Source organism: Peromyscus eremicus, chromosome 3, assembly GCF_949786415.1.
Source record: "Peromyscus eremicus chromosome 3, PerEre_H2_v1, whole genome shotgun sequence".
NCBI lineage: Eukaryota > Metazoa > Chordata > Mammalia > Rodentia > Cricetidae > Peromyscus > Peromyscus eremicus.
In genome coordinates this window covers 41,399,556-41,420,204 of record NC_081418.1, presented here as the reverse complement: position 1 = coordinate 41,420,204, position 20,649 = coordinate 41,399,556, and the positions used below count along the sequence as shown (strand labels likewise).

General features: G+C 42.6%; 1 protein-coding gene across 3 annotated transcripts in view; it reads right to left on the bottom strand.

The window, feature by feature from the left end:
• Positions 1 to 20,649, bottom strand: part of Ahcyl2 (adenosylhomocysteinase like 2) — a 168,938-nt gene that overhangs the window by 25,777 nt on the left and 122,512 nt on the right. For all 3 annotated transcript variants that reach the window (XM_059257494.1, XM_059257496.1, XM_059257495.1), the window contains exons 5-8: positions 13,840 to 13,942; positions 10,396 to 10,490; positions 6,821 to 6,927; positions 4,336 to 4,452 (exon numbers count right to left, since the gene is read on the bottom strand). In XM_059257494.1, the coding sequence (XP_059113477.1) occupies positions 4,336 to 4,452; positions 6,821 to 6,927; positions 10,396 to 10,490; positions 13,840 to 13,942 (422 nt within the window). The remainder of the gene's footprint in view (positions 1 to 4,335; positions 4,453 to 6,820; positions 6,928 to 10,395; positions 10,491 to 13,839; positions 13,943 to 20,649) is intronic.

The window sequence follows — 20,649 nt, the reverse complement described above, 5'->3', positions numbered from 1 at the left end:
ATACTGTGAACAGATATGGGGAAAAGAGAAAAGATACACATAAGGCAGCAGTGATTTTAATTTAGGAAGTGACGAAGTTCTGGCTTAATAGGATCATTATTCTAGCTTACTGTTTTAGAAAGATACCATAAGGAAGGCGTTAAGCAGTATCAGAAGGGCAGTTGGTTCTGCATCAATTCAACAGGGAAATAATGGACAATAATTCAGAGGCCGTGAGTAAAACCTGCTGATGCTGACTACAGACAGTGAGCTTCCTGGGGTTGATCCTGAGCAGATACCTTCTACCTTTGTATCTGGTTCTCTGTGAACCTGATCCTAGCCGTCTCCACAATTTCTGGAAAGAACATCTAGGAATGAGTTCTGGTTTCTCTTTGGGTACAACGAGCTTACATTCTCTTAGAATCTTGATCAAGACAAAAGGGTTTCAACTAAAATTCAGTCTATTTTGAGATACACAGCCCCTCCAAAAACTTGTAAGACTTCCTACTTATTTATCCATCTGCTTACCCCTTCTGGCGCAAAGGGTCTAGAGATGCTCAAAGGAAAGTAAGAATCCTATTACAAAATGACTTAGCAACTCCACTCCCCGGATGCAGCTGCATGTACCTTGATGAAGCTCATTTAATACTTCTTTCTCACTGAAGAGGTGTGTTGCTAGAGTTTTCCTGCCCTGCCCACAGTCAGGACAAATCTCTCTCACCTGCTAGTCCCACAGCCGCTCAGACCCGACCAAGTAAACACAGAGACTTATATTGGTTACAAACTGTATGGCCGTGGCAGGCTTCTTGCTAACTGTTCTTACAGCTTAAATTAATCCATTTCTATTAATCTATACCTTGCCACATGGCTCGTGGCTTACCGGCATCTTCACATGCTGGTTGTCATGGTGGCGGCTGGCAGTGTCTCTCTGACTCAGCCTTCCACTTCCAAGCTTTATTCTCCTCCTTGTCCCGCCTACACTTCCTGCCTAGCCAATGGCCAATCAGTGTTTTATTTATTGACTAATTAGCAACACATTTGCCATACAGAACATCCCACAGCAGAGGTGAGGCTGGTGGGCTACCACCACACTCAGAAGCCTTGGATTAGCAGAGTGGCCCCGAAATGGCTAGCAGAGCAAGGACAATCACAGGATCTATTTCTGAACCGCCTTTCCTCAGACCACTTTTCTCAAGCTTTTCCTCGTCCCTCCCATAGGACTGTGTGTAACTACACACAGCTGTGGCGGTGTGGAAACTTCATTCACACTGCTCCTCTGCAAATGACAGCCAGCCTACAGACATGGATGGACTTCAGTTAGGCAGTTATCTTCCTGTGACCTCAGGGTCTTCCTCAAGGATAAAGGACAGAAAAGACTTGGTTAAAGGAAGCCTGGGCGGAACATAAGCTGTCTGGAGCTACTTAAGAGCCATGCCAATCTCTTACGTTCTCTTCGGCTCTTCTAGCCTCAGAACCCAGAAGAACTGAAACACTAGCTTATAATCTGAAAATCCACTGTGCAATCCTTCTTCCTCCAGTGGAATCTCAGTCACCACCACCCAGGAGGGGTCAGCAGGGCCTCCCTTGCTGTTTAGGATGCTGTGTGTGTGGTAGTGAATCTTGACTGTAACTTGATGGGATTTAGAGTCACTGCACCAAACCTCTGGACATGTCTCTGAGGGAGTTTCTAGATTGTTAACTGATGTGGAAAGACCCTCAACGTAGGCAGTACCATTCCACGGATTAGGGGTCCTGGACCAAATAAAAAAGATAAGGGCGCATCGGCATTCCTCTCCTTGCTAACTATGGATGCAGTGTGACCAGCAGCCTCAAGCTTCTGCTGCCATGACTCCCTGTCATTTGACTGTACCCGGATAAACCTCCTCTAAGCTGCTCTTGTCAGGGACTCGGTCCTAGCAACATGTAAAGTAACCAATATTGCAAGTAACCATCCCAGAATGATAGAAGATTAAACATTAACACCTTCCTCATGTGGACGCTCTCTTAGCCCATGTGCCTTCTCCCCAACCCTTTTCTTCCTGGCTTTGTGAGGTAGGATCTTATACAGCACAACCTGACCTCAAAATTGTTACATAACAGCGAACAGCCTTAACACTCAGCTCTCCTCCCCAGCCGCTGAGTGCTGGCTTACAGATGAGCTCCCACTGCACTTTTCTCTGGAGCAGCTTACCTCTCCTTTCATCTCTCTTGCTCTCCTCTCTACTGAGGGAGCAACTGCCCTTGACCCAATTGCAGTTCTGCACGTCTGCAGGTACCCATGCTCTTGCCGCTTAGCAAATCCAGAAGAGCTGACACTTTCCTGCGTCGTCGTCGTCGTCGCTGTGAAACCTTAACTCCTGCTCAACTGCTTCTTTCTTTGTCACTTTCGTACTTTCCACCTTTAAGAATCTTTCTGACCTAAGGAGTAAACTATGGTTGGGAGGGAGTCTATCCATTTTTCTGAACTAGTAGTTATCTTCATGCATCTTTTACTGATTCTGGTATAGGCCAACTGTAGGTTCACAGATCTGGGATTTGAAAAGTCTAAAAGACAGTTGTGGGGAGATAAGTATTCTAATGAAATGTATACATTACTACCAATTTGGTCAGAACTGAGGTATCTGTCACAGTGACCCTTACATGTGGACACTCTGACTGACCACTGGGCTAAGAATTTATTTAAATTGTTTAGTTTATCTGATACTACTGACTCCATAGTAATATAGTAGGTAACAATAGTTATAATGTGCATTGAACATTCCACCAAATAAGAACAAAACAAAAACCAACCAGCAAAAACTTTTCTTAAGATGTAACTCAATCCTAAAACTTACTATATAGAGAGTTCTAGAAAGACAGGCAAGGTGCTGGGTTTGGTAGCACATGCCTGTATTCCCTTGAAAGATTGAAGCAGAGGATACTGAGGCTGGCCTGGGATATGTATCAAGTTCCAGGTCAGCTGGTCTACATAGTGAAACACCACCCTACTTTTTATTAAAGGAGAAAGGTAACAACACTAAACAACCTGTCTTGTCTCATTTAACTCACGTTACCATTTTACAGAGATGGAACTATGCAAAGGATAAGCAAGGGATTATAGGTAACAAGTAAACAAATATTGGATCCAGCATTTAAACTGAGGCCTTTCTGGACCCAGTGCCTGTGGTGTCCTCACTCAGCCTGAATGGTTAGGAATGCAGTCCACAGAATCTTTCTTCATTTTCCTATTAGCCCATGTGATAGAAACACTGCATTTGGCATATTCTAAGCCATCTTGATGGTTTGTCTTAGAAAATTCCTTGGGAGCTATGATTTGGATCTACAGTGTTCCCAAAGGTCCATATGATAAAGGCCAGGGGTGGAGTCTAGTGGGAGGTTTTTCTAGAAATTGGAAACATGCTCATGGAGGGGTAGAGGGGACCCAGCTCCTTCCTTACTCAGAAAGTGACCAGTTTTGCTTCATCACCTGATCCTAACTAACCACATTCTGTCTCACTGCATACCCCAAAGCAAGTATGGCCATCTGCCCACAGACTAACCCCTTTAAAACCCAGAGCCAAAATTAACCTCTTCTTTTCAAAAGTTGGTTACATCCAGTATTAGTTACACGAACAGAATGCTGACTACACCTGGGGTCTCCCTAGCAGCAACGAAGGGATGTGAACACAAGGGTGGAGATGGAAGCTGAGCATTGTCAGACCTGCAATCCTCAGAGGGCAGAGAAACCAGAAATGTCTCTGGGGATTAGTTCTTTGCTTACCACAAGTTTCTAGACAGTCAAGAAAGTGTATGACAGCAATAACATAAGAACTATACGGTATGTTCCAGGAACCATGACCTGAAATAGGGTCACCTGAAACCTCTTTCAAAATCACTTTTATGCCATTTTAATGACACCAAGTCTGAAAGGATCACAAAATATGAACTCTGCTTGCCAACAGAAGCTAATCTCAGTTCTTTCTAAAAATTGTATTTTTATGTGTATGAATGTTTTGTCTGCATATATGTTTGTGTACAATGTGTGCGCCTGGTACCTGTGGAAGTCAGAGGAGGGCACCAGATCCCCTGGGCCTGGAATTCTAGATACTTGTGAGCTGCCATGTTGTACTGGGTAGCAAACAGGTCCTCTGGAAGAGGAGCCAGGGCTCTTAATCACTGAGCCATCTCTCCAGCTCCCAGTCTCATTTCTTAAGTGAAAGAGATTTTCTTGTAATAGCGATAGCAACAGAGCTCTGGGTTATAAAGTCTTGGGTGTGATGTGGTGAAACATGAAACAGTTCCAGAAATAACTAAAACCAAAGAAGTTGGAACCTTCACTCAATAACCCAAGATCATCTCAAAGATAACAAACATTACCCATCAAGAATAGATTCACGGCAACAGTAGAGGTTATCAAATTTCTGTTTAGTGACTGAGTCATTGACGTTCATGGCTGGAACACACAGCTTCCCAGCTTTGGACAGTTGATACAGCCTGGGAATGGGAGAAGTCAAGAAGAACATAAAACAATGAGACATTACAATCTACTGTTGGTTTTATGTCAGATCTCTGAAATATATCGATAGACTGAGCATGAGAGCATAAGACATGACTAATTTTATCCTACTAAACAGATACTGAGAAACAGACAATGTCTTTCTAGAGGCTGTACACATAAGGCTCACAATCAAAAAAATCATGTGGAGAAAATCTTTGATCCAACTAAATTTCAAGATTTTAAATGAGAAACTTTTTTTTTTTTTTTTTTTTTTTAGAAAAGAGGTTTTATTTATTTATTTATTTTTAATGTGCACTGGTGTTTTGACATGGGTGTCAGACTGCCTGGAGCTGGAATTACAGACAGTTGTGAGCTGCCATGTGGGAGCTGGGAATTGAACCTGAGTCTCCTGGAAGAGCATTCAGCACTCTTAACCACCGAGCCATCCCTCCAGCCCCCTGAAAAACTTTCAATTGCATATAAATCTTTTTAATTTTATTTTTCTAAAGACTAAGACTTCTGTTTTGTGACTTCTTTAGTCTCCTAAGACTAAGACACTGTGTAGTTCTGGCTGGCCTGGAACTCACTATATAGACCAAGCTGGTCTTGAACTCACAGAGATCCACTGGCCTCTACTGGTATCAAAGTCGTGTACCACCATGCCCATTCCAAGACTGAGACTTAACACAATGTATTATTTTATGTGTATGAGTGTTTACATGTGTGACACACGGTGTCTGGTGCCTGTGGAGGCTAGAAGAGGGGGTTGGATCCTCTGGAACTCGAGTTGCAGATGTTGTAAGCTGCCAGGTGGGTGCTGGGAACCAAAGCTGAGTCCTCTGCAAACGGAGTGAGAACTCTTAACCGCTGAGCAGTCTCTCCAACCTGCATATGTTATATCCCTTTTAATGATAAAAGAAGTAACTTGGGAGCTGGAGAAGTGACTTGGGAGTTGAGAGTGTATTTCTTGCTTCTCCAGAAGGTTCACATGGGATTCCATCAAGTGGCTTACAACCACTTGTCACTCCAGCTTCATGAAAATTGATTGATTTATTTATTAAACCTAACACCCTCTTCTGGCCTTTGTGGTCACTCACAAGTATAGCATACATTCACACAAACACATATGCATACACATAAATAAAAATAAAAATAAATCTTAAAAATAGCTTTAAAAGAACTGATTTTTTAAATATTTTTAAAATCCAGCATAATCCTACTACTTTTAGGTAACAATTTCTACTTTTCAGTAGTTTCAAATTCATAACAATAATATATAAAATCATAAGTTGCACAGCTATATATATATAAAAGTTCAAAAACGAAGTCCGTTAAAAGGGAGAAGTATTTGCTTCTCCTGGGGCTAGTGAGGTGGTTCAGTGGGTAAAGGTTCCTGTCAAACCTGACAATCAGAGCTCAGCCTGCGAAGCTAATATGATGGAAACAAAGAACTGACTTAAACGAGTTGTTCTTTCTGGTATCCACATTTGTGACATGCTAGTGTGTGTGTGTGCGCGCGCGCGCGCACACACACACACACACACACACACACACACACACACACACACACACACATAAATTTTAAAATCGCAGCCCTTTCTAAGAATCTGAAGGTATGTCACAAGCTATAGTTTTTTTTCTGTTTGTTTTTTAGTTTTATGTGCACTGGTGTTTTCCCTGCGTGTGTGTCTGTGTGAGGGTGCTGAATCTCCTGAAACTGGAGTTACAGACAGTTGTGAGCTACCATGTGGGTGCTGGGAATTGAACCTGGGTCTTTTGGAAGAGCAGCAGTGCTAACTCTGAGCCATCTCTCCAGCCCCAAGCTATACTTTTATATATTCAAAAGGATTAGAAACATTAAAGTGGTCATGGTGGCCTGCTTTGAATCAATTTCCCTAAAAGTTTATTTCACACTTCAAATTCTTTATGGGTGAGTAAGACTGACAGAAATGATTCCAATTTTATCCAAGGAATCACTACTCCTTTGTGATGGGACCCAAAGCCTTTGATGTCTGTGAGACATGGGCTCTGTGAGGGCACAAGTTTTGTCTACTGTGGGTCTCTAGCATAGGACAGTGCCTGGCTCATTGTAGTAGTTCAGTAAATACTAGTGAATGAATTAAACTTGTCCAAAAGGAGCAAGCAGCCTCTGTACCGCAACGACAGGAAAAACATGAGGACGCCGCTTGCTCCTCCATCCGGGCTGTTTACCATTTCAGGTTTGTAATTTGTGCTGTTAATTAAAACAAGTGCCCAGGCTTAGACATGGGACCGCAGAGAAAGCACCCATTTTACCATAATGTGTTCTACAGGTGTGTGATTATAAAGTCTATATCTGAGCTAAAGATGACCGTTCACTCTTACCTATGGACTCCAGTAACACTCTCCTCAACTATGCCTTTGATTTTCTTAAACATGTTGGGATACTTTTTATAAATCCAGTGAGTAAGATCTCCTCCATCATCCAGTATCTGCAACAGAGCATCAGGAATGTCATTCGTCTTGCTAGAGGCTTCTCAGAGTCCTATATCCCCGTTCCTAATTACCAATGTACAGATATTTCAAAATTTCCATATAGTTATGAAAAGTAACTTAAAGCCAGAGTTAATACAATAATCTAACAAATGAAAGAGTCATTATACTCAAAGAAAAGAGTAGAGGAGAAAGGCCAACTATAATTCTCTCAGTCAGATGTCCCTACCACATGACATATCTACTTTATGAAGCCACATTGCAACATGAGAATTTTCTTATGGATAATCAGCTCGAGGCCATCAAGACCTCTAGTTCTTGAATATACTTCTGATCTTCAGAAAACTCATTTCTAACTGCTGATTTTAGTACTTTAAATAAATTCAACTAAGGTTTAGTTTAAATAAAGGGACAGATAATTAGTCTCTCTCAGAACAATGGCTTTTAAAACTGAAGTTGTTAATCCTTTACTTCTCACAAAGCACTGGCACTCTCCCACCCAGTGTAGCAGGCAGCACTGGAGGGTTTTGCCTAGCTCAACCTCACACGCTGTATAAGCCAAATTAAAAATAACCAGGGAACCGTGCAGCATGTAGGTGTACAAGCATGCTTCTGAACAGCTCATCACTATTTCAGGTTGGGATTAAAGATAAATACAATGCTGTGCCCACAAGAGCTTCCATCAGCAGGGGAAGATTTATGAATTATAAATCAGGCACAAGGCAGTGGCACTTGAGCCCTTCTGGACTTTTCTAAATTGTGACACCTGTCCTGGAAGGTCTCCACAGACTTCAGTCATCCTCTGCTGGCATGCATTCTTTTTAAACTTCCAGGATATCAGCACTCCAAGAATAAAAAGCGCCATACTGAATCCCAGGAAAAACAAAACACCCAACCCCACATCTATCATCTGATCTTTTGCTTCTGCTCCTACTATTAATCTATTTTATCAACTCTTGCTGGAGGGTAGGGACCAAGGCAGGACTCTATTGGAACTCTTAGCCTGGCTACACACTATAAATAGAACCCCTAAGAACCAATGTACCCAAAGAACCCAAAGAGGGGCCAAGGTCAAGGGAGAGAGCCCCAGTTTCAATCTCAGTGTTGCCCCCACCCCTACCCCAAAAGGCTGGGGAGATGATTTAATGAAGTGCTTGCCTTACCGACATGAGGACCTGAGTTTAACCCCAGCAGCCACATAAAAAGCCAGGCATGGCAGTGCAGAAAAGCCGCCAGCCCTGGGGAGGCAGGGATGGGACCAGCCTAGTCTAACTGTGGAGCCCTGGTCCCAGCGGGAGATCTTGTCTTAAAAAACAAGGTGAAAGCTCCTGTGCAATGACAGCTGAGGTTGTCTTCTGGCCTCCACAACATGTGTACACACATGCATATGTAAGCATACATCTCCGCCCCAACTCTTCCCATACAAAAGAAACTAAAGAGTTTCTCTCTGCTGTTCTGTATGCATGGATTCCGTGAGGTTTTCACTTGCTGCCTCTGATCCCCAGCCACAAGAAAGAATAGACAAAAACCCAAGGAACTGGCAACTCTGTGGACTATGTCCCATTATGCTCATTTACTTTCCCCTTTATTTATGTATCGAGACTGGCTGATCACCAAGACCTAGTGGGGCTGTGCTAACGAATGCCTCCTACCATACCTGGCTTTTACATGGGTGCTGGTCCCTAACTCAGCCCCTCATGCTGGGCAGCAAGCCTTTACCCAGTGAACCATCTCCTCAGCCTGACACTCCTGTTGGGATTATAGACACCCATCACCACACCTGGCTTACACAGTGCTGAGGATCAAATCCAGGGCTTCATACACGCCAGACAAATACTCTGCCAACTGAACTACATCCCAGCACCTACTTTCCCCTTTAAACAAAGCATCCAGCACAGGCAGGAGTTGCTGTTATTAGTATTTATTTAATGACTGCAGCCTATAAATTCCCTGTACTGTCCTACTGCAGAAAGTTCCTGACCTCAGATAGTCTTCCTTTTCCTGAGGCTGAAATGTAAGGAAAGGCACTGGTCTTGGCCAAAGATATGTGTCCTATTTTCTGAGGCGACAACTATTTTGATCCTTGTACCTGTCTTTACTAACTTTTCTAGCAGCTGTGTTGGCTCCACAGACTGTAAAAGCTCTCTGCGTACAAAGCCACAGCCTCTCTGTGTTCATGACTATAAAATTAGTTTTATTCCCAAGAGACATGTGCCCCGCCCCTATCTTCCTTGCTGTCTGTCAGTCAGACTCCCTCCTTGTCACCTAGAATTGCTAGATGCGCTGACTCACCTTGGAACCACCAGCATCCCCCCCTCCTCAAGCCAGCATTTGCCATGTGACCTGGACCACAGGCTTCAGTGGAAGCTGCTTGGGGGGGGCACCTAGTTTTCAGCCGTCAGCAGCAAGGGATCCCCTCTCTCTCTCTCTCTCCCTCCTTCCTTCCTTTCTTTCCTTCCTTTTTTCTTTTTTAAAGCTGATTCTCTAATTTCTTAATAATGCAGAAATGTTGGTAAAGCAGGAAATGTATCATATTTTTATGCCTTTTTCTTTCTCTATGAATGTTGTGTTTTCAGTCTTCAAGAATTAGTGTGTGTGTGCGCGTGCGTGCGTGTGCGTGTGCGTGTGCGTGTGCGTGTGCGTGTGTGTGTGTGTGTGTGTGTGTGTGTGTGTGTGTGTATTTAAACAGTGTAGATCCAGGGCTTCGAGCATGTTAAACCAGGGCGCTATACCCAAGCCCTACATTTAATTTCTTTTCTTTTCTTTCTTTCTTCAGAGCTGGGGACTAAACCTAGGGCTTTGTGCATGTCAGGCAAAAGCTCTACCACCGAGCTATAGCCACAGCCCCTCAGACTGGATCTTTTAAACAATGAAACAAAAAATGAAGTAGAAAGGAAAACCCCTAAACTTCCTGTCATCTTTTACAAAATAAAGAGAAGAAATCTGTACTTGGAAGTGCTCCAAGCATATTAAAAACTCAGTGTGTAGATTCCCAAGAATGCTAAGTGCCTCCTCAGGAGCCCCGAGGCGTCTGCCTTCCTGTGTATTTGTTTGCTGGTGTTGATGGTGACTGTTACTGCAGCAACCGTGAACAGCAGTAGGGGACAGAAATGCATTACTTCTGCATTTAGTCAGTCATGTGTGAATCTTGGGTAGCATTTTCATGTTACTTATAAATGTGAATGCTTCCAGGCTGGCCTCAAACTCACGATCTGCCTGTCTCAGCTTCCTGAATGTTGGGATTACAGATGCACACCACCACACTGAGCTAATCAAGACGCTGCAGTTATAAGAAGTTTAGTACTACAGGTATCCTAAGCAGATCCACTGAATTTTGCTGGAAACCCAGGTATATCAGACAGAAATGAGTCCACTTTCCTTCCTTCTTATGGGAAATCCCTACCCAAGTCAGTCTTTTCCACCATCACCCTGCCCTTAGGAGCTGCATTAACAGAAATCTGACCCACCATGTTTGGCTGCCAGCCCTCCACATTCACACATCTGTCGATGCACCACCAAAAGTCATCCTCTGACTCTCCTTTCCAGGCAAAGACAGGAAATCCTAAAAACAATAAAAGGAACAAAGAGAAGCCATTAAAGGCTATGAAAGGGCCAGTCCCCAAATTTTACCAAGAAAGTGCCAATTTCTACCAATTCCTCACTTTCTCATTTTGCTATATTCTTAGGATTAACTTCCTTCACTGGTTAACACTGCCCTCAAGTCCCCTTATCCATTCCTTTTCCTGTAGTGGCTAGTCTGTTCTTCTTGGCTCAGAAAGGACAAGCAGTAAGAATGAAGAGCTGCTAAAAATAGGACTACCAGGGAAAAGAAGAAACCAGAAATCAGCACTTGATCCAGAGTCAGCTGTCCATCTCTTCATCTCCCAAATCCACTGTTCTTCTTCTTAGTTATTCCACGTGCTCACTGGAAACTCTCATACTTTATCTACTAAAGTGCTTGTTCCACACCATAGCCTAATGAAGTAGAATGTCTGTTACGCAAGCTGCTTAACTTAGCTGGGTGAGAACCAAATGAATGAGAACTTTTTAAAAGCCATCATTTATGTATTTATGTATCACCGAACATAGATTTATTTATTTTTGCAGCATTGGGGAATGAAGCTAGGAATCACAGAGTACACTAAGCAAGTGCTCTTACCATTGAACTTCATCCCTAGCTTTAGTTATTCATTCATTTATTATTTATTCACTTAGGTAGTTTTGAGACAACATCTCACCATGGAGTTCAGGCCATCCTCAAACTTGTGGTCATTCTCATGCCTCAGCCTTCTAAGGGCTGGATTGCAGATGTGAGCCATGATCCCCAACTTTCTTTTTTTTTTTTTTTGAGACAAGATTTTACTAAGTTTCCCAGGCAGGTTCTGAACTATGATCTTTTGGTTCCAACCTTCCTAATATCTGGGATGATAGGAATATGTCATGCCTGGTCTTGAATATGGGTTTATAAGCAGTTGAGGCATTTTGTCAAATGAGTCTTTTTATTATCATTTATGTAAGTATGCTAACTTCTTTACCACAAATAACATTCTGAGAGCAAAGGTATTTCTCATTACCTTTTAGAGTGCTGCAAGCCACAGGAAAATGTAATGGAATCCAGCTACTATCACAAAAGCTACTACTTGGAAAGGTCAAGGACCTTTCCGAAGGTCAAGCCATGGCTTAAGAAGTCTTGGTGATATTTTAGCTTTTGTATATATATTAGCCGATTTCTACAATGATTTTCTTGTGTGCTATGTGTGTTTCCAAGAACTCCTAACAGTGTATTTATCTAATATACCTATCAAGCATCCAAGGCCAAATGATCTCCTGAACTAAGGTTATGGAAACAATGCCTGTCTCCTAAGTCATGTGAATAGCTTTACTTCTTGTGCAATTTAAACTAAGATTCAGCCTTACTAACATTATAGACTCCTAACTTCTTACCTAACCACTTCTAGGAATGTAGATTAAGCATATAAATTCCCTTTTTGATATACTAACCGATCATTAGTTCTCAGTTGACCTCCTCCTTTACCACTCCCTTTTTGGGCTGTAAAAGAAAGCCTGACAGCCACTGTCTGAGGAAAATTCTTAACTGCCTTTATGACCTTGTAAGAATTCAAGCCTGGCAGGGCTGGGCAGTGGTGGCGCATACCTTTAATCCCAGCACTCGGGAGGCAGAGCCAGGCGGATCTCTGTGGGTTCGAGGCCAGCCTGGTCTACAGAGTAAGATCCAGGATAGACACCAAAACTACACAGAGAAACCCTGTCTTGAAAAAACCCCAAAAAATAAAAATTCAAGCTGGGTGACCTTGCTTTGGCTAGAGCACTGCTATTGCATGAGTATATAGCTGTAAACCTCAGAGACTTGGAAGGATTTTTGAGGATTTGGACTGGAGAGGATTTTGACTGGGGAACTAGATGGAGAACTAGAAGAATGAGATGGAAGATGAGGAAGAGCCAGATGGGTAAGAACAAGATGGGTAAGAACGAGTTGAGAAAGACCAAGATGGGGCAGAACTAAGATGAGAGAATTAAGATAGAACTTAGAGGGGACAGCAGATAAAGGTAGAGAGAAATCAGGCACAAGAACAGAACTGAAGCTGTGTAGATAGGATTTATCCCAGAGGAATAAAGTAGATGGACTGAGAGCTCGGTGTACATAGATTCTTTTCCTGAAAATAATTCTCGCCATTCATAGCTTCATTCTGGGCCCCTGGGAAGAAGATTATTAAGGCTCGTCCTTAATAATTTTCAAGATTAGAGCTAATAATCATTTGCCAAAAAAAGAAAAAATGAATGTCTATGTGCAATTCACTGTATATACATTTAATATTTATATAATTTTCTATTATATACAAGCAGTACAATTTTATAAATAAATGAAAGAACTAATGAAATGCCAAGAGTGTTAGCAAAAGGAGAGATAAGTATATTCTGTAGGGCTTTCTTGGAGTCTCCCAAGAGCTCAGAAGCAGTTTTGATACCCAGATCTATGTATATTGCTACACACAGGGAAGACAGAAAGCTGACAGAATCTAAATATCTCTATTTCTGTCCTTCAGGCATTAGTGGATATTGTGATCAATTAACCTCCCAGGCCAAGTCCTCTTTACTGCTGAAGCAGACATGCTGAACATTAAATCAGGGTGAGCCACGTGCTAGAAAACCTGCAGGGCCACAAACTATGGCTCGAGCATTACATACTGTTTGGCTGGAATCTCCAGCTCACTCCTGCTTGATCCAGAAAGCCCCATTACTGTCTCTCTCCAAACCTCGCCCTCTCAGAGAACCTCTGAATAAAGGGAAGGCATCAAAAAGCCCAGTTCAGCATTCTTGGAGGCTAAGGTAGATCCTCCCCTGAAGTTGCCAGCAGCCCAAGTCCCTGCCCAAACATTCCAGCTTTGACCATACTTGGGCACAAACCCAGCTGGATGGGGACACGTCATCACCCCTCACCTGTGGGCTATATAAGCTCCCTGCTTTAGCTCAGGCATGTGACTTCTGCCTCCATCTCTGGGGCTGGAGAACTCACCTGGGAGTTGCTTTGCTCAAATAAACCTGCTCTTTGACTTTTTTAGTTCGGCTTGATCTGGCTTATTGCATTGGCAGAGAAACTTATTATCAGGGTACAGAAACCCTATTATATACGATCTTGAGTGTGAGCAGTGCTCACGGGTGGCCTATTAGTGAATCAAACCGAAGTGTGATTACCAGAGCACTAGACATAGGTAGCTATTTGCCAACTATAAAACAGAATTAACTAGATCATGATTGACAAAAGGAGCCCCTGAAGAAAACAAATGCATCAATAACAGGATCCTGTCAACCTTTCTTAAAGATTTATACTGAAACAGTGGAACTTCTTGAAACTTATCTTAGCCAAAGACAGACCAAAAATCAGCTCTTACCACTTTCTGCTAGAGCAGCGGCCACTTCATTGAGCGTGGAGTAGATGTTGCAGGCGGCCCACCGGCATTGTGCTCCCAGAGCACCCAGAGTTTCCATCAGCACCTGTGTTACAGAACGAGGAGATAAACAAGCCTGTAACAAACAACAGCTGGAGACTGAGTTTTGTTTTGAGACAAGGTCTCATGTAACTAGGCAGTTCCCCCACTTCCACTTCTCAAGAGAAGCTGGTGTCACCACTCTTGGCTAAGTTTATGTCTTTGATGATACAATACATCAAGACTAAGCCAGGCCAATATTTTCAAGTTGTGCTTTATAGAATTTCTTCAGTATTTTCAACACAGGGTAGAGGAGTTGGCTGCAGTAAAAGTCTATACTTTTCCCAGTAAGATTTAATTAAGAATTTCAGAGAATCAGAGAAAAGGGTTTTTTGGTTTTTTTTTTGTTTTTTTTTTTTAATCAAAACACAGACACACAGTTCTACTTCTGTTTAGGATACAGGAAGCAAGAGAGTTCCAGGTAGGGCTGGGGATGTGGCTTAGTTGGTAGGGTGTTTGCAGGAAGCCCTGGGTTGGATTCCCAGAAACTTACCAAACCAAGCATAGTGGCACAGGCCTGGAATCTCAGAACTGGGTAAGAGGCAAGATAACCAGACATTCAAGGTCATCCTTGAAAGTCTGAGGTCAATTTGGATACAGACTGGGTTTGTTTCATTTTTGGCAAAGCATGGGAAGAAAAATCAGCTAAAATTCTAATTCAAAGTTAATTTAGGAAAGTGTATAATTTGGAATTTTGTGTTGCTCCAACTAGACACAAGATTTCATACTCACAGGCAAGCTCCTTTCCAGGAATACCTGCCCAGTACTCACAAGAACTAGAGTCAGGGGTCTGATGGCACTACACTAGTCTCTCATGGGAAACAAGTCTTAAGAAACCGAAGTTTAGAAACCATGCCTGCCATGAGAGCCATGCAGAGACCCAATGCTCATGGGGGAGACATAAGCAAAACTGGGAAGGCCACACAGACCATCCCGAGCCCAGGGTGGAGACAGACTATACTCTATTTATAATCTACAGATCTATTACTTCTCTCTTTCTCCACAAAAGACAAGAAAACATCTTCTTCCACACCTACCAATTAAAAGAAGAAAGATTTGGCTGCTCCAGAAAGCAACAGGGACACTAGGAAAGCCCGCCCTCACAGAGGCCTGCCTAATACTGCCTGGATCACAAGATTCAAGACTCTCACTTGCCCTCACCAAGAAGGCTACCCAAACACAAGGTAGCAGTCTAGGGCAGGCCCCTGAGGAGAGTCCCTCTGTGGCACACCGGTGTTCAAGCAGCTGAAAACACTAGGGAAATCCCTTCAGTAATCTATAATCAGCCTAAGTAACCTCTAGTCTTCAGCCCACTGCTGAAGAAATGTGAAGCCTATACAGTGCACAAAACAGTTGAAATCCCGGGCACTTCACAACTCCAATGGAAACCAGTCATCACTCAAAGACTTTCAAGATGTGAAAACAAAGGTTTGTACTGTGTTTGCCTAGTGTGTCTGAAGTGCTGGATTTGATTTTCAGCACTATAGAAATCATGTGTGGTAGCACATGTCCAAATCCCAGCACTCAAGAGAAGAGGCAGGAGAACTAGAAGTTCAAGGTCATCCGTAGCTATATGGTACATTCAAGAGTAGCTTGGTTTAAGTGAGAATGTCTCAAAAAGGAAAATAAACTATGATTAAACAGAAACATAACAACTGTTTATGCTAATAAAAAAAAGATACACAGCATTCACAAACAGGGAATTTTAGCAGATAGAGATGGAAACTATAAAAACAAATCAAATACAAATGCCAGAAACAAAACCACATAAGGTACTGAGAATTCCTACAACAGTCTTTCCAGGCTGGGCACTTTCAAGGACACATCAGCCAACTTAAAGACAGCAGAACAGAAACTACAAACTAAAATATAAAGAGAAATGGAGAGCAGGGAAAACAAAGCAAAACAAAACAAAAACGCCCCAGAACCGACCATCCAAGAAGAATGGGACGTTATCAAATGATCTGACATGTGTCACCAAACTTCCCAAAGGTAAAGATGGAGAGAACAGGACAAAGAAATCCACTTAGAATTAATGGACAATCTTGTTCCAAAATTAATAAAAGAAGATCCAGGAACAGTCTCTGACTAGTGCCAAGACCCACTGAAAGCAGCCCTCGTGAGTTCCTTTGAAAAAGGACTGATTCCAAGGCTATGGAACATACAAGGTAAGAGTGGATCATCATGTACCAGAAGTAAGGAATGAAAGGGAAGGGCCAGAGCAAAGAGAGGCCGGGAGATAACTCAGTAAAGTGCTTGCTTTGCAAGCTTGAGGACCTGAGTTTGATCTCCAGAACCTTCATGTAAAACAAAACAAACACACAAACAAAAAAGCTGAAGACAGAAGATCCCTAAAGCTTGTTGACCAGCTAACCTTGCCTACTTGGAGAGCACCAGGCTAGACCCTGTTTCTAAATACAAGGTAGATGGCTCCTAAGGAAAACAATGCCTGACATTCTCTGGCTTCCACACACATGTGCACAAGTGTGTGTACACACACACACACACACACTCATGTGTCTCATGAGGTGAAATGCAGGGAGGACTGGAGTGTGGATGCCCAGCACACATGTAAAAAACTGGCACAGAGCAGTGTGCCTGTAACCCCAATGGTGTGTGCCTTATTCCAGCACTGGGAGGTGGGGAGAGGAGCGACTCTGAGGCTTGCTGGCCACATAGCCAGCGAGTCTAGCCCAATCAGTGAGCTCCAGGTTCTACCTCAAAAAATAAGGTGAAACGTGATTGAGGAAGACATCTGAAGTTGACCTCCAGCACACATGTGTACACACACACACTTATGTGCACACATACATAGACACAAGCACATACACACACACACACACACACACACACACGCAGACAAATTTTTAAAAATTAAAAAATTAAGCCACAGAAGTCACATTTGGGGTTTATTTTGGCTAAACTGAGGATAAAATAAGCATCAAAATATTTAATGAGTTATAATCGATTATTTTCAGTAAGAATAGAAAACAATGGTCTGGGCATGGAAGAAATGCTGAAGGCATGTCAAGGAAATCTGGCACAACTATGACTATAATGGAAACTAAGAAATGACATTCAAAAATTCTCAGTGTGTTGTGGTACACTTCCTATCCTAGCACTCAGGGGGCAGGAAAGTGACTAGTCTGAGGATAGCCTGGGCTACATAGAGAATTCCAGGCTAATTTGGGTTACATACATAGTGAGACTACCTAAAAAATTAAAAACAGGGACTGAACTAGGCCCTCTGAATGTGGTGACAGTTATGTGGCTAGATCTGTTTGGGGAGCCCCTAGCAGTGGGACCAGGACTTATCCCGGGTGCATGAACTGGCTTTTTGGAACATATTCCCTAGGGATACCAAGGATACCTTGCTCAGCCTAGACACAGGGGGGAGGGGCTTGGTCCTGCTTCAGCTTAGTATGCCAGACTTCGTTGACTCCCCAAGGAAGGCCTTACCCTCTCTAAGGAGTGGATGGGGGGGGGGTAGAAAGAAAGGGAAGGCGGGGGAACTAGGATTGGTATGTAAAATGAAAAAAAAATGTTTAAATAAATAAATGAAAAAAATTAAAAGCAAGAGGCCAGCAGCAAGATGCCTCAGAGAGTAAAGGCACTTGCTACAAAGCCTGAAGAGGGTGTTGGATATCCTGGAACTGGAGTTACAAGCCACTGTGAGCTCTCCGACACAGGTGTTGAAAAGCAAACTCTGGTCTTCTGTAGGAGTAGCAAGCACTCTTTTTTTTTAATATTATTTTATGTGTATAGTTTTATTTATTTATTTGTTTGTTTATTTATTATGTATACAGTGCTCTATCTGCATATACACCTGCAGACCAGAAGAGGGCACCAGATCTCATTACAGATGGTTGTGAGCCACCATGTGGTTGCTGGGAATTGAACTCAGGACCTCTGGAAGAACAAGCAGTGCTCTTAACCGCTGAGTCATCTCTCTCCAGACTCTTGACTTGACTTTAATTATCATTTAGAAGCAGCATCAATGAAATTAAGTTAGAAGAACTATGGAGACATACCTGAATTAAGAAATGATTAACTACATACTAGAGGGGGTATAGAAGACTTTCTCAAACTCCTTCCCTCCCTCCTTTCTTTTGGGAGGGGCAGGGTCTCATATAATCCAGTGACTCAGACTGGTCACAAGCTAGCTCACTATGTAGTGAAGGATGACCCTGAACTTCTGGTCTTCTTACCTCACTCTCCTTAGAGCTGGGATTACAGGGATGCATCACCATGTCCATACAACTAAGCTGCATCTCTAGCCCCAAGTCTTTATATGTTTATATATTATATAGAGGTCATGTTTGAATATTATAAAATTAATGTGAACATATAATTAGAAAAATTATAGAGATTAAAAACATGAAGAAAAATATTATTTTTGTAGGTGGCAATAATAAACTTATACTAAACTTGGTAAACCAATAATGATTAATTCATCCAGGAAAAATAAAGAGGGAGGCCCACAGGGTGGTGATGCTCAGTTAGGCTGGGGTGAAAACAAACTAGCTCTAACTTAGCAACACGAGGCAGTAAGTAGAGAAGCACATCCTATTGTAAGCTACCACCTGAATGCCAATATAAGAGGCCCAGGAAAGGTTTCAACATGTTTCTGCCTCAATTCATTCATCTGTAGCTCCAAAAAGAAATTACTTTTTAATTTACTGTATTAATTTTAGGAATTCAGGGTATCCTTTTCCTCAGAGAACATGTAACTCAGCAAAGTCTGAGAGAAATGCAGCTGCTACCTGTTCCTAAGGAGCTGCTGTCTGCCCTTCATTAGCAAGGTGACCATGTTAAGAGTGAGCTGAAGGAAAGACAATCTCTAAAGGTGACTGAGGTACTGGCAATATAGCTCAGCGATAGGAATACCTGTCTAGTCTGTAATAAGGCCCTGTGTTCAATCTCCACCACTGAAAAAACAAACAAACAAAGTAACTAACTGTGCACATGTCTGAAATCCTAGCACTCAGGAAAGAGAGGCAGGAAGATCAGGTGTTTGACTAATACCAACTTCATCTGCTACACAGCAGGTGCATGATGGGTGATGTCATTCTGTATACTGTGAAAATGTGTTGCTCTGATTGGTTGATAAATAAAGCTGTTTGACCAATGGTGAGGCAGAATAAGGTTAGGCAGGATATTCTAACTAGAGAGAGAGGAAGAAGACAGAGCAGAGGAGATGCTGCTAGCTGTGACCAGAAGAAGCAAGATGTAAAGGTACTGGTAAGCCATGAGCCACATCACAAAGTATAGATTTATATAAATGGGTTAATTTAAGATATAAGAACTAGCTGGGGTTTCTGGGATTACCATTTCATAATTGGTTACTACAGCTAGCACAGTGGAGACCCTGGCAGCAAAAGTAGCTACCACAGTTAGTTAATTTTTCATTCTATTGGGCATGATAAATTTAATTCAATAGTTATATACAATTCGATTGGCTTTGAAAATTATAAATTTATAAACTCAAGATCCATTTGCTTTTGGGATACCATCTTACAAGGACTCCAATTTGCAATAAGGCTCACTAAGGAAGGGAATGGCTCAGTTGCCTTTAGCCTACTGGCTATGGGTGGGTTAGGACTTCTGTTGGTCTTTTCTGTGTCGAACACACAGATTGCAAGCCCAGCGCCACTTTGAGATCTTTGGCAGCAGTTAATTCTGCAGCTCACACACGATTGAGCCTATATGATAAATATTCAGAGACAGGTAATTCCTGGGGGCACTCATTAACCTAAGACAGAGTGCCTGTGTGGCCTGGGCAGGTGTCTCCATGATGGGTAAGGTGACCTGCTGATGTCCCATGCAACCTAAGTCAGAAGCTCATTTTCTAGTAAAAGAGGGACCTGTAGGGCCCTGGCCCCCATTTGGGTAACTGTTGCCTTGCTTGCTGACCTTGACCTTGATATCCTCCCTATGCTAATTCCCTGCTGGGTTCCACCCTCCTGAATGCTTAAGGGAAGTTCCTTGTCTGTGTATCCTGCATAATGGGCTTAACAGCTTAGATGCAAGATTGTAAAACATCGGTAGCAAACTTCTGTCCTCCGGGGTTCTCCCATTGTGCTGTAAGCCTGTATTTAAAGACCTCCTCCCTCCTTCAATAAACGACATTCAGCAAAAAATAAAAAACAAACAAACAAACAAAAAAGAACTAGCTGGGTGGTGGTGGCGCACACCTTTAATCCTAGCACTCCGGAGGCCAGCCTGGTCTATAGAGTGAGATCCAGGACAGGCATCAAAACTACACAGAGAAACCCTATCTCAAACCAACCACCCCCGCCCCCCCCAAAAAAACAACTAGATAACAAGAAGTCTGCCATGGCCGTAGTTTAAAAATAGTATTAGCCTGTGTGTATTTATTTGGGTCCGAGTGGCTGTGGGACCGGTAGGTGAGAGAGATTTGTCCTGATTGTGGGCCAGGTGGGACCGCAGGAAAACTTTCAGCTACAGGTACACATGCACACACATGCACACATACACACACACACACACACACACACACACACACACACACACGCAGAGAGAGAGAACACAAAGAGATGAAGAGAGCACATGCACACTAGCTGGCCTTTTACATGGTGGTATGAACCCATAATTCCAGCATCTGGGAGGTTGAGACAAGAGGATCATGAGTTCAAGACCAACTTCAGCTACACTTCAAAAGAAGAGATAGAGAGTTTGTCACATGATTGTGGG